Below are 14,144 nucleotides of genomic sequence, written 5' to 3'. Positions count from 1 at the left end.
TGTTTACAGTCCGTGGGGTCGCAACATCACAACAATCGTTCCGCTTTGCAACACAATTAAAGGCCTACTGAAACCAACTACTACCGACCACGCAGTCTGATAGTTTATTTATCAATGATGAAATCTTAACATTGCAACACATGCCAATACGGCCGGGTTAACTTATAAAGTGCAATTTAAAATTTGCCGTGAAACTTCCGGTTGAAAACGTCTATGTAAGATGACATATGCGTGTGACGTCAATGGTTGAAACGGAAGTATTCGGAGACCATTGTATCCAATACAAAAAGCTCTGTTTTCATCGCAAAATTCCACAGTATTCTGGACATCTGTGTTGTTGAATCTTTTGCAATTTGTTTAATGAACAATGAAGACTGCAAAGAAGAAAGCTGTAGGTGGGATCGGTGAATTAGCGGCGGACTACAGCAACACAACCAGGAGGACTTTGAGATGGATAGCAGATGCGCTATCCGACACTAGCCGCCGACCGCATTGGTGATCAGGTGAAGTCCTTCGTCGCTCCGTCGATCGCTGGAACGCAGGTGAGCACGGGTGTTGATGAGCAGATGAGGGCTGGCTGGTGTAGGTGGATAGATAATGTTTTTAGCATAGCTCTGTGAGGTCCCGTAGCTAAGTTAGCTTCAATGGCGTCGTTAGCAACAGCATTGTTAAGCTTCGCCAGGCTGGAAAGCATTAACCGTGTAGTTACAGGTCCATGGTTTAATAGTTATTGTTGATTTTCTGTCTATCCTTCGTGTCAGGGGTTTATTTCTTTTGTTTCTATCTGCAGTTAAGCCCGATGCTATCACGTTAGCTCTGTAGCTAAAGTGCTTCGCCGATGTATTGTCGTGGAGATAAAAGTCACTGTGAATGTCCATTTCGCGTTCTCGACTCTCATTTTCAAGAGGATATAGTATCCAAGGTGGTTTAAAATACAAATCCGTGATCCACAATAGAAAAAGGAGAAAGTGTGGAATCCAATGAACCCTTGTACCTAAGTTACGGTCAGAGCGAAAAAAGATATGTCCTGCACTGCACTCTAGTCCTTCACTCTCACGTACCTCATCCACAAATCTTTCATCCTCGCTCAAATTAATGGGGTAATCGTCGCTTTCTCGGTCCGAATCGCTCTCGCTGCTGGTGTAAACAATGGGGAAATGTGAGGAGCCTTTCAACCTGTGACGTCACGCTACTTCCGGTACAGGCGAGGCTTTTTTTATCAGCGACCAAAAGTTGCGAACTTTATCGTCGATGTTCTCTACTAAATCCTTTAAGCAAAAACATGGCAATATCGCGAAATGATCAAGTATGACACATCGAATGGATCTGCTATCCCCGTTTAAATAAAAAAAATTAATTTCAGTAGGCCTTTAACACAATATATTTACATTCTCCTCAGGAGATTTTACAATGACACATTTAACACAATATATTTCCATTCTCCTCAGGAGATTTTACTATCACACATTTTGTAATAATATTTTTGTAATAATATTTTATAACTCTGCATAATGAACTTATTTATTAATATTTATTTATTTATGACACATATTTAAAGCATGCAAACTCTCTCAGCAACAGCTACACTATGATTGATTGAAACTTTTATTAGTAGATTGCACAGTACAATACATATTCCGTACAATTGACCACTAAATGGTAACACCCGAATAAGTTTTCAATTTCTTTAAGTCGGGGTCCACTTTAATCAATTCATGGTAAATTAATGCTCTCCATTGTTTCTATTAACATTTCTCGTGTTGGCGCCATGATTCATGTTAATCCACATAGTGCAATAGCTAATGAACAGATTTGATCTGATGCGGGTGTTAACTTTAAAAATTAAAATTTACTGCGTGATTCCACATTTCTTTCCTCCCATATTTGTTTTACTCTGCTTGTTCTAAAAATTAAACTGTTACTTACTACCACAATGTATTTCTTGTAATTTATTTTAGTGTTTCTTACAGCCAGAAAGTTGCCATTTGAAATGACTTTATTTTTGTGCCTTGTCTCTTGCAGTATCTCCTTTTGTTCTATACAATTCAACAACTGAATGAACATTCTCCAAGTCTGGTGATTCCATCATTCCCCTCGCATTTCAACCAACCCTTTATATCACAGTATATCATCTCAAGTGAAAATGGGCATGATTTATTTTCATTGAAAATTAGGCCAAAATGCAGTTTCCAACTTTATAACAAGCCAAACACCCCTACAAAATGAAAACTGGGGTATTCACGTGTGTAAGCGATACTGTATGTAGTAATCTGAGTCGTTAAATTAGTTGCCAGTATGTACGCTTGTATGTAGTAATCTGAGTCGTTGATTTAGTTGCCTGTATGTACGCATGTATGTAGTAATCTGAGTTGTTGAGTTAGTTGCCTGTATGTAAGCATGTATGTAGTAATCTGGATAGTTGAGTTAGTTGCCTGTATGTACACATGTATGTAGTAATCTGAGTCATTGAGTTAGTTGCCTGTATGTACACATGTATGTAGTAATCTGAGTTGTTGAGTTAGTTGCCTGTATGTACGCATGTATGTAGTAATCTGAGTCGTTGAGTTTGTTGCCTGTATGTACGCATTTATGTAGTAATCTGATTAGTTGAGTTAGTTGCCTTCATGTATGCATGTATGTAGTAATCTGAGTCGTTGGTTAGTTGCCTGTATGTATGCATGTTTGTAGTAATCTGAGTCGTTGAGTTGGTTGCCTGTAAATAAGCATGTATGTAGTAATCTGAGTCATTGAGTTAGTTTCCTGTATGTACGCATGTATGTAGTAATCTGAGTCTATGAGTTAGTTGCCTGAATGTGCGCATGTATGTATTAATCTGAGTCTTTGAGTTAATTGCCTGTATGTATGCTTGTATATAGTAATCTGAGTTGTTGAGTTAGTTGCCTGTACGTACGCATGTATGTAGTAATCTGAGTTGTTGAGTTAGTTGCCTGTATGTAAGCATGTATGTAGTAATCTGAGTCGTTGAGTTAGTTGCCTGTATTTATGCATGTATGTAGTAATCTGAGTCGTTAAATTAGTTGCCAGTATGTACACTTGAATGTAGTAATCTGAGTGTATGAGTTAGTTGCCTGTAAATACGCATGTATGTAGTAATCTGAGTCGTTCAGTTAGTTGCCTTTATGTACATATGTTTGTATTAATCTGAGTCGTTGAGTTAGTTGCCTGTATGTATGCAAGTATGTAGTAATCTGAGTCGTTGAGTTAGTTGCCTTTATGTACGCATGTATGTAATAATTGAATTATTTGAGTTAGTTGCCTTCATGTATGCATGTATGTAGTAATCTGAGTCGTTGAGTTAGTTGCCTGTATTTATGCATGTATGTAGTAATCTGAGTCGTTAAATTAGTTGCCAGTATGTACACTTGGATGAAGTAATCTGAGTGTATGAGTTAGTTGCCTGTAAATACGCATGTATGTAGTAATCTGAGTCGTTCAGTTAGTTGCCTTTATGTACACATGTTTGTATTAATCTGAGTCGTTGAGTTAGTTGCCTGTATGTATGCAAGTATGTAGTAATCTGAGTCGTTGAGTTAGTTGCCTTTATGTACGCATGTATGTAATAATTGAATTAGTTGAGTTAGTTGCCTTCATGTACGCATGTATGTAATAATTGAATTATTTGAGTTAGTTGCCTTCATGTATGCATGTATGTAGTAATCTGAGTCGTTGAGTTGGTTGCCTTCATGTATGCATGTATGTAGTAATCTGAGTCGTTGAGTTGGTTGCCTGTATGTATGCATGTTTGTAGTAATATGAGTCGTTGAGTTAGTTGCCTGTATGTACACATGTATGTATTCATCTGAGTCTTTGAGTTATATTCCTGTATGTATGCATGTATGTAGTAATCTGAGTCTTTGAGTTAGTTGCCTGTATGTACGCATGTAAGTAGTAATCTGAGTCTTTGAGTTAGTTTCCTGTATGTACGCATGTATTTAGTAATCTGAGTCGTTGAGTTGGTTTCCTGCATGTACGCATGTATGTATTATCTGAGTCTTTGAGTTAGTTTCCTGTATGTATGCATGTATTTAGTAATCTTAGTCGTTGAGTTAGTTTCATGTACTGTATGTATGCATGTATGTATTAATCTGAGTCGTTACATTAGTTGCCTGTATGTACACATGTATGTAGTAATCTGAGACATTGAGTTAGTTACCTGTATGTACGCATGTAGAAAGGGGTAAAAAGCACAAGGAAAGCCAACCTGTCAACATGCTCTCATCAACAGTGCAGGCGCCCCGGATGAGCACAGCCTCACAAGGCATCATCATCCCGTTTGTTGGAATCGTGATAACATCACCTGGCACAAGCTCTGTGGACATCATCTGTTCAACGTCTGAAAGGTTGAAAAGAGGACATGGACAATTGCCACACTCTTAGCAATGATTGCATTGGATGTGATTAAAACCATTTTTTTTGGAATGAACACATGCCTTCATTTCTTCTGCACACGAAAACTTGAAGCATGCTGTGTGCTAGCACCATGTCACGCAGTCTCACATGGTGCTAGAATGAGGCAAAACCTTTTATTTATTCATTAATTTACTTTATTTATATATATACCCTGCATGAATACTTGCCAAATTATAACTTTAATGTGCAGCTGTTATAAAATAAAACTTGGATGTAATTCAAATGGCTTTACTCACCTTTCTAACGGTGTAGAGCGAGAAGGCTAATAAAACAGAAGACACTAAAAGCATGGATAAACCAAATTCATAATGTTTCTCAAGACACCACACAATAACAGCGAAGAGCTGGAAGATGTAAAATGGATTCAAGACCTTGGGGGAGAAAGAAAAGCAAATAATTAGTGTAAAAACAAAACAAATGGACTAAACTAACCTCATCTCACTATTTGTTTTGGGTTAATGTTTTCTCTACCTCATTTATGAAGATCTTAAATAAAGGCGGCATTTTCACATCGATCAAATTCTTGCCAAAAAACAAAGCTCTGTTGAAAACACGCATATTTATGAACCTGTGTGAGTAGGTAGAACATCAAAAGTAGACATTATTATGTTGGCACCTGTACTCCTGCAGGGCTCTCGTGAGTCCACAGCTGTGGTTGGTGTGAATGTCTGCACAGCTCACATTGGTGTCCTCCAAGCCTCTAAACACATTTTAAAAATGTATTTCTGCTGACTTTAAACATCCATGAATCAAAAAGGCATAGCATGGTGTTTTTGAATGGAGACATTTGTACTTGTATGCTTCAAAGTTCTGTGTTTCTTCATTCCAGTAGTACTTGATGTTGTGGTGGGTGAAGTAGTGGACCTGTGAGGAGCAGACGGAGGAACCAGAGTCAGTCGTTTGCTTCAGATTTGTTTTATAAAATGACGGAAGAAAACAGGAGCATACAGAGTTTGCAAATCTAAATCACCGGAAAATGTGCAACCCTGGTTAAATCGGACCTACTAGGTTGGACATTATAGCTGAGGACCTTGTAATGTATACCCAGGGATGTTTTTTTTACTTTGGAGTAGGGAACAATGGGGTTAGTTGTCACATTGTTTACTCTAAATGTGCATCTCTCTCACGCCCCAACTTATTGTAACAAAGAGGTAATAAACCATCATGGAGATGCAGGTTGTCACACAGTAAGGACCCGTTTACTCTGCACACCACATCTGATTGTTTTGTCCTCAAGTGACACAGATGGGATTTTGTTGCCAGTCTGAACGCTCCAACGTGCTTCAGATCTGATTGTTTAGCATCAGATTCAGGACACATCAGGAGGTAGTCCTGAATCCGATTAGAATCTGATCTTTTCAAAACTGAAGCACCGAGTAGTGACTATTCAATTGTGTGCTGCAATGCGCTGCAACGAAGTGAAGTTTATATTTTAGGGGTGTCAAAAAAATATCTATTTTCGAATGGAGTTTTAGCAAACTGGAGCAAACTGGCCCCCCTTGGATTCAGCACGCCACTATGCAACTGGTTGCTTGACTTCCTCACAGACAGACCCCAGTCTCTGAGAGTGGGCGACAACACCTCCAGTGCCATTTCCCTGAGCATCGGCTCCACCCAGGGCTGCGTCCTGATGCGGATGACACAACAGTAGTGGGCCTCATCCGGGACAAAAACGACTTGGATTACAGGGAGTAGTTGAAACATCTGGTTGACTGGTGCAGAACCAATCAGTAGAGACTCCTCCAACCCCCTCCCCCAAGGACTGTTTTCACTGCTGGACTCTGGAAAGAGGTTCCGCAGTCTCCGTAGCAGAACCTCAAGGTTTTGTAACAGCTTCTTCCCTCAGGCCATAAAACTCTCGAAAGCATCATAATAATCCCCTCAATTCTCCCAAAAAACTGATTAACTCACTGGACTATAAAGACAATATAACAAACATCCATAAGCGTGGATGCATATGCAAAAGTGCAATATATGTATATGTACAGTAATCTATTTATATCTGCACCTTCTTTTGTAAATGCAAACACTCTGCACTCTATTGCTCTTTTACCCTGCACTACAACGAGCTAACACAACAAAATGTTGTTCTTATCTGTACTGTAAAGTACAAATTTGAATGACAATAAAAGGAAGTCTAAGTCTAATCGCGATTCCATGGCCTGCTTTTTGCATGCAGGCGGAAAACTAAATGATTGAATCGTTCGTACACAGAGACATGGTAAACCAAAAAAGTTGGCAAAGTTGACTTCCATTGTATTTACAATTTGTAATAAAAAACTATTTGTAATAAAAAACATAAAAATTCCTCTCACTTCAAGTTCCACTATCTTACTCCAGAGAAGACGATATAGGTGAGCTCTAATCCCAGTTGTGTAAATTTCCATACCACAGTTTGAAAGGCAACTCCCTCCGGTGGTAAGATGTAATGAGTATGACCAGTCCGATAATCAACCTGGTTCTCCCTGATTCTCCATTATCCATTTTAAAACTCACAATAAATTGATCAGAAACCATAGACAAACAACATTAAAAATGTGTTACCATTCACAGAGTGACGTACCTTAACCAACTCTCGATGGTAGAGTTCTCCTTTTTGTAAGCAAGATGTAAACTCTACATCATCAAAGGGGGTCTTCCCTGGAGCCAAAATAACTCGTACTTTGATACGAAACCATCGCCTGAAGTCATCCTGTGACAACAACAAAACACAACAAATGTATATAATCGTTATCAAACATGCATGTTTGTATCATCAATATGAAAGGTATTTCTCAAATCTTTGTAAAGAATAGTTGGACAGTTTCAGTTTGCAGCAACAAAATCTTAATACATTTCCACAAAACCGCAAAACTTTTAATTTGATTTGTTTTTTCCAAATACCTTGAAATCAGTGATTGGGACATGATTTTCTACATTTTTGTCCCTGCGGCGTCCATTGTAATATCATATTGATGTAGTTAATGGCTCATTTGAGTATGCTCAAATACACATCACACACGTTCTTACCAGTTTTGCAGAGGCATTAAAGGCCTACTGAAATGAATTTTTTTTATTTAAACGGGGATAGCAGATCTATTCTATGTGTCATACTTGATCATTTCGCGATATTGCCATATTTTTGCTGAAAGGATTTAGTATAGAACAACGACGATAAAGATTGCAACTTTTGGTATCTGATAAAAAAAAGGCTTGCACCTACCGGAAGTAGCGTGACGTAGTCAGTTGAACATATACGCAAAGTTCCCTATTGTTTACAATGATGGCCGCATGAAGTGAGAGAGATTCGGACCGAGAAAGCGACAATTTCCCCATTAATTTGAGCGAGGATGAAAGATTTGTGGATGAGTAAAGTGCAAGTGAAGGACTAGTGGGGAGTTGAAGCTATTCAGATAGGGAAGATGCTGTGAGAGCCGGGGGTGACCTGATATTCAGCTGGGAATGACTACAACAGTAAATAAACACAAGACATATATATACTCTATTAGCCACAACACAACCAGGCTTATATTTAATATGCCACAAATTAATCCTGCATAAAAACACCTGCGTGTTTGTTATGCTAGCTCCTAGCTCCTCTGCTAGCTCCTAGCTCCATAGAACACGCCAATACAATTCAAACACCTGATCAACACACACAATCACTCAGCCCAAAAGACCGTTTACCTAACCCAAGGTTCATAAAGCTTATATATTTTTAAAAAGTTACGTACGTGACGCGCACATACGGTCAAGTTATGAATGTTTAGCAGCCAAGGCTGCATACTCACGGTACCTGATATTCAGCTGGGAATGACTACAACAGTAAATAAACACAAGACATATATATACTCTATTAGCCACAACACAACCAGGCTTATATTTAATATGCCACAAATTAATCCTGCATAATAACACCTGCGTGTTTGTTATGCTAGCTCCTAGCTCCTCTGCTAGCTCCTAGCTCCATAGAACACGCCAATACAATTCAAACACCCGATCAACACACACAATCACTCAGCCCAAAAGACCGTTCACCTAACCCAAGGTTCATAAAGCTTATATATTTTTAAAAAGTTACGTACGTGACGCGCACGTACGGTACGGTACGTGTTATGCTAGCTCCTAGCTCCTCTGCTAGCTCCTAGCTCCATAGAACACGCCAATACAATTCAAACACATGATCAACACACACAATCACTCAGCCCAAAAGACCGTTCACCTAACCCAAGGTTCATAAAGCTTATATATTTAAAAAAAAGTTACGTACATACGCAAAAAAAAGCCAAAGCTGCATACTCACAGTAGCACGTCTGCGTCTTTGTCATCCAAATCAAAGTAATCCTGGTAAGAGTCTGTGTTGTCCCAGTTCTCTACAGGCGTCTGTGTATCCAAATCAAAAGTCCTCCTGGTTAGAGTCTCTGTTATCCGAGTTCTTCCATCTTGACTGCATCTTTCGGGAATGTAAACAAAGAAGCGCCGGCTGTGTACTGTTGTGGCTGACTACGTTCGAAAAATACGTCCATTTCGCACCGACAACTTTCTTCTTTGCTTGCTCGGCTTCCTTCTCCATAATGCAATGAACATGATTGAAACAGATTCACGAACACAGATGTCCAGAATACTGTGGAATTATGAAATGAAAACAGAGCTTTTTCGTATCGGCTTCAATGTGGAAGGCATACCCGTGTTCGTCGGGCTACGTCACACGCATACGTCATCCTCAGAGGCGTTTCGAACCGGAAGTTTAGCGGCAAATTTAAAATGTCACTTTATAAGTTAACCCGGCCGTATTGGCATGTGTTATAATGTTAAGATTTCATCATTGATATATAAACTATCAGACTGCGTGGTCGGTAGTAGTGGCTTTCAGTAGGCCTTTAAGACCTACACAAAGTGTTTGGCAGACCATACCGTGGTCCTGAGCAGCAGCCTTTGTGCCTCCTTCAGTGAGCTGTGTGTACATGTGGCCTTGACCCCCCACTGAGGCAGCCAGTAGAGCAGCAGCAGAAGAAGACCACCAGAGCAAACAGCACCAACACCCACCAGGAGGATTTTCCACCAACAAGGCCTGTACCCCCACACCTCCTGCACGGACCAGACAACAAAATCAATGTTTTACTCTCAAGAACATCGTCAGCCGTTCGGGGTTTCCCAAGGGTCATTTTTCAGTCCACTTTGGTGTTCATTTTGTTGACTAAAAATGAAGAGAAGACATATGGACACACTTCACCTCTGAGTCAACAAAACAACTTGTAAACCCTGTAGCTCGATTTTCTTCGGCAAAGATACTACAAACTTGAAGCCCCATCCGCTGACTAAATGGTAAATGGTAAATGGGTTGTACTTGTGTAGCGCTTTTCTGCCTTTTTAAGGAACTCAAAGCGCTTTGACACTATTTCCACATTCACCCATTCACACACACACATTCACACACTGATGGCGGGAGCTGCCATGCACGGCGCTAACCAGGCCTATCAGGAGCAAGGGTGAAGTGTCTTGCTCAAGGACACAACGGACGTGACTAGGATGGTAGAAGGTGGGGATTGAACCAGTAACCCTCAGATTGCTGGCACGGCCACTCTCCCAACTTCGCCACGCCGTCCCCTAACCGCCGACTAACCATCGGGACATCTTTGCAAAAGTAAGTAGGCCAAAGCTAATATTTGGAAATGACTCATACACATACTTGCCAACCCTCCCGTTTTTAGCGGGAGACTCCCGGTATTCAGCGTCTCTCCCGATAACCTCCCGGCAGAAATTTTCTCCCGACAAACTCCCGGTATTCAGCCGGAGCTGGAGGCCACGCCCCCTTCAGCTCAATGCGGACGAGTGGGGACAGCCTGTTCTCACGTCCGCTTTCCCACAATATAAACAGCTTGCCTGCCCAATGACGTCATAACTGTAGTATGATCGAGGGCGAGTTCTTGGTTTCTTATGTGGGTTTATTGTTAGGCAGTTTCATTAACATCCTCCCAGCGCGGTAACAACACACAACAACAGCAGTCACGTTAAGTCTACCGTAAAGCAGTTCGTCTGCCATAAACAGCAATGTTGTGACACTCTTAAACAGGACAATACTGCCATCTACTGGATAGTCTCCAGAACACTGAAATTCAAGTATTTATTTTATTTATATGTATAATAAAATAAATATATGTATATATATATATATATATATATATATATATATATATATATATATATATATATATATATATATATATATATATATATATATATATATATATAGCTAGAATTCACTGAAAGTCAAGTATTTCATATATATATATATATATATATATATATATATATATATATATATATATATATATATATATATATATATATATATATATATATATACATATATATATATATATATATATATATATATATATAATATATATAGCTAGAATTCACTGAAAGTGAAGTATTTCATACATATATATATATATATATATATATATATATATATATATATATATATATATATATATATATATATATATATATATATATATATATGAAATACTTGATTTGGTGAATTCTAGCTTGAATATATTCCCCTCGTAACCACGCCCCCGCCCCACCCACGACCACGCCCCCAACCCCCCACCTCCCGGTATCGGAGGTCTCAAGGTTGGCAAGTATGCTCATACTGTACTGTTACTATTAAAGATGAAAAAGCAGGAGCAAGACAGCTTACTCTACCACATGTCAGAAAATAAATACTTAATTAAAAACAAAGTACTTTTGTAGTAGGCAGTGATGCCACGAGCTGAGCCGAGCTTACCTGCCAATACATACACCTGTACAGTGCACTTTAGTGATGTCCTCGGCACACTGTACAGTTATTAATTGCACAACTTGGCAAGCCAAAAGAGCAGATTTGTCATGTTTCAAGCTAACACACAAAGAAAGATAGCCATGTCAGACATATATACATTAGTTTATAACACTGCTTGCTGTATTTACAACCAGCAAGTGGCCAAGATGATGCCAATTATTGTGCACACTCGATGTAGTTCTACACAATAAAACTAGTTTATTTCTTCACATGACCATAAAAATGCACAGATATTTTCATGCACTGCACACTGGGGTTGAGTGCTTTTTTTTTTAACAAACTATAGATCAGTGATATTTTTGTTTGGTCATAATTGTCTAAATAAATGGTAGACTTACTTGATAAAATGTACCCATTACATTTTAATGATGGAACAGAAAATAGTGACAATGTTATTGAACACAATATTACAAATATGATTTCTCTAAGTTATGCACTCTAAATTGCCAACAATCCATGATACAACTTAGTGTATGTAAATAATGTAACACTGAACTTTAGCAGTTCTCATTACATTCTTAATGTATCAATCAATCAATCAATCAATGTTTATTTATATAGCCCTAAATCACAAGTGTGTCAAAGGGCTGCACAAGCCACAACGTCTTGAATGTAAGGTTTGAGTGACAAATACATGTTTATGTTCCATTTCCATTATTTTCTATTGAATAAATATATTTATTTCATTACATGTGTAAGCACTGCGCAAAATTAAATTTTGAACTGCGCTCAGAGCAAGTGAATACGTTGTACCCCGCCATCCACCTACCCCTACCCAGCTCCTTTGCTAAATAAAATGTCAGACGATCTGCTCCGTTGCATACTACACTCTATTCAACGCATGTTTGGAAATTAACTAAAAAATTCTGAGTCTTTTATTAGTCTTTTAGTCTGAATAGGTTTTGAAATAATGTGATGCACCATATTCAGATTGCATCTGCTAGTTTATGCAGTGTTGATTTATTACCTTGTACAGTAATTGTAATAACCTTAATAAAAGTGGTATCTATAGAACTTCCAAGATGCATTATCCTTTATATTCTATCTTTTAGTCGACAAAATGTACTGTATTTTTAGTCAACTAAATTGTTGAGGAATTTTGTCGACTAAAACTAAATCAATTTAGATGACTAAGGTATGACTAAAACTAAAAAACATTTTTGTCAAAAGACTATGACTAAAACTGCTGTCAAAATGAACACTGGTCCACTTCTTTTGAAGACACATTTCAGTGCCAGTGACAATCAAAAATGATACAGAGCAACATGTCCTTATTGAGCTAATTGGGACAGGCTAATTAAAAAGCTAAAGTTAAAGTACCAATGATTGTCACACACACATTAGGTGTGGTGAGATTATCCTCTGCATTTGAGACCCATCACCCTCACCCCCTGGGAGCTGAGGGGAGCAGTGAGCAGCAGCGGTGGCCGCGCCCGGGAATGATTTTTGATGATTTAACCCCCAATTCCAACCCTTGATGCTGATTGCCAAGCAGGGAGGTAATGAGTCCCATTTTTATAGTCTTTGGTATGACTCGGCCGGGGTTTGAACTCACGACCTACCAATCTCAGGGCGGACACTCTAATTACCATCTCATCCTCCTGGCCTTGGTTGATGACCTTCGCTTGACGGGTGTTCATGCTGACCAAAGAAGTCACACTAGAGGGCAAACACAGGAGAAAATGTTTTTGTACCATGTATTCACCTGGGACATTCTCATCTTGTAAAGTCAAGAACAAACACTGTAACATACATAAAAATGCACTTTTCCAGCTTGTAGTGCATTTAACCAAATTGAAATGTACTTTCTTGTTGAACAAACAAGGTGTCTTTAGATTGTTGGGAATCTCTAAATTAATCACAAAATTATTGAGATTTGCGAATCAACTCTAATGCCCAGAGGAGACACTTTGTCTCCACAGTAAAAGTATACCGCGAAAGAGAAAAATATTTGATTTTCTCAATACAGCGTCCTTCAGCTGCTGAGAGTTAATGAGATGAGGAAACATGTAGCAGGCGATGTGTCGTGAACGTTGCCACAACTTGTTTATAAAGTATTTAGTTTGTTTACTGGGATGTTCACTCGTTCTTTATCAGTGTTCCAATAACATCAATACTGGCTAAAATGTTTTGTCATCTCATCGAATTGAAGAAGGCTGTGAAAATTGTTTATTCGATGTGTGAGGTATCACTCCTCTTTATTTTTGGTGGCCCAACTGTTGTACTGAACCACGAGGAGGCGTTGGAGAAGAACAAAGCTTGTTTATTAGACTTCATCTTCATTAGCCAAACTGCATTGTGTTTTTTTTATATCAAAAAGTCAACACCATGTTTTTTTTTACATTACTTGTGGTTTTTTTCATGTCACAAAGGTATTACTTAAAAAAACATTAATGTGACACGGCATTTTGTTAATGTTTGATTGTGTATAGATAATTCCTATACGACATATTTCTGCTCAAACTATTTATGGATCTGTCCCGATACAGTATTTACATGTACATATGAATGTACATATCTAAAAAATAATAATAATAATAACAATAATAAATAAATAAAAAACTCCCTCTATCATAATGTAAAAATAGAGATAAAGGTATCATGTAATGACAAAAAGCTGACAAGTTGATATTGTTAAAGAATAAAAAAACATAATATTTGTCTTTAGATATATGGATAACGTTTATTTATAGCCTTTTTTATTACGTTCACACCCCAACACTGCTTTACCTAACAATCAGTAATCATGATTTCAATATTGAAAACAGTATTCTTAATTATTACTTTGGCCATAATTGGCAGCCCTAGATCTCACACATGAACACTAAGTACAGAAAAGTAGAGTTACCTCTTATAATAATGTTTGCCTTGGTGCCCTTCTAAC

General features: G+C 38.3%; 1 protein-coding gene across 1 annotated transcript in view; it reads right to left on the bottom strand.

Annotated features, from left to right (window-relative positions):
* LOC133631292 (polyamine-transporting ATPase 13A3-like) overlaps nt 1–12,900 on the bottom strand; it is a 57,197-nt gene extending 44,297 nt beyond the window's left edge. Inside the window, exons 1-11 of the mRNA XM_062023470.1 lie at nt 12,850–12,900; nt 9,325–9,498; nt 7,005–7,123; nt 5,627–5,648; nt 5,544–5,565; nt 5,225–5,297; nt 5,048–5,131; nt 4,903–4,972; nt 4,668–4,802; nt 4,452–4,524; nt 4,223–4,354 (exon numbers count right to left, since the gene is read on the bottom strand). Coding sequence (XP_061879454.1) covers nt 4,223–4,354; nt 4,452–4,524; nt 4,668–4,802; nt 4,903–4,972; nt 5,048–5,131; nt 5,225–5,297; nt 5,544–5,565; nt 5,627–5,648; nt 7,005–7,123; nt 9,325–9,498; nt 12,850–12,900 — 955 coding nt within the window. The remainder of the gene's footprint in view (nt 1–4,222; nt 4,355–4,451; nt 4,525–4,667; nt 4,803–4,902; nt 4,973–5,047; nt 5,132–5,224; nt 5,298–5,543; nt 5,566–5,626; nt 5,649–7,004; nt 7,124–9,324; nt 9,499–12,849) is intronic.
* Nucleotides 12,901–14,144: the final 1,244 nt, after the last annotated feature.

The sequence above is a fragment of the Entelurus aequoreus genome, linkage group LG16 (genome assembly GCF_033978785.1).
Source record: "Entelurus aequoreus isolate RoL-2023_Sb linkage group LG16, RoL_Eaeq_v1.1, whole genome shotgun sequence".
Taxonomy (NCBI): Eukaryota; Metazoa; Chordata; class Actinopteri; order Syngnathiformes; family Syngnathidae; genus Entelurus; species Entelurus aequoreus.
Note: the sequence above shows the minus strand (reverse complement) of the source record. Positions and strands in the feature narration are given on the sequence as shown.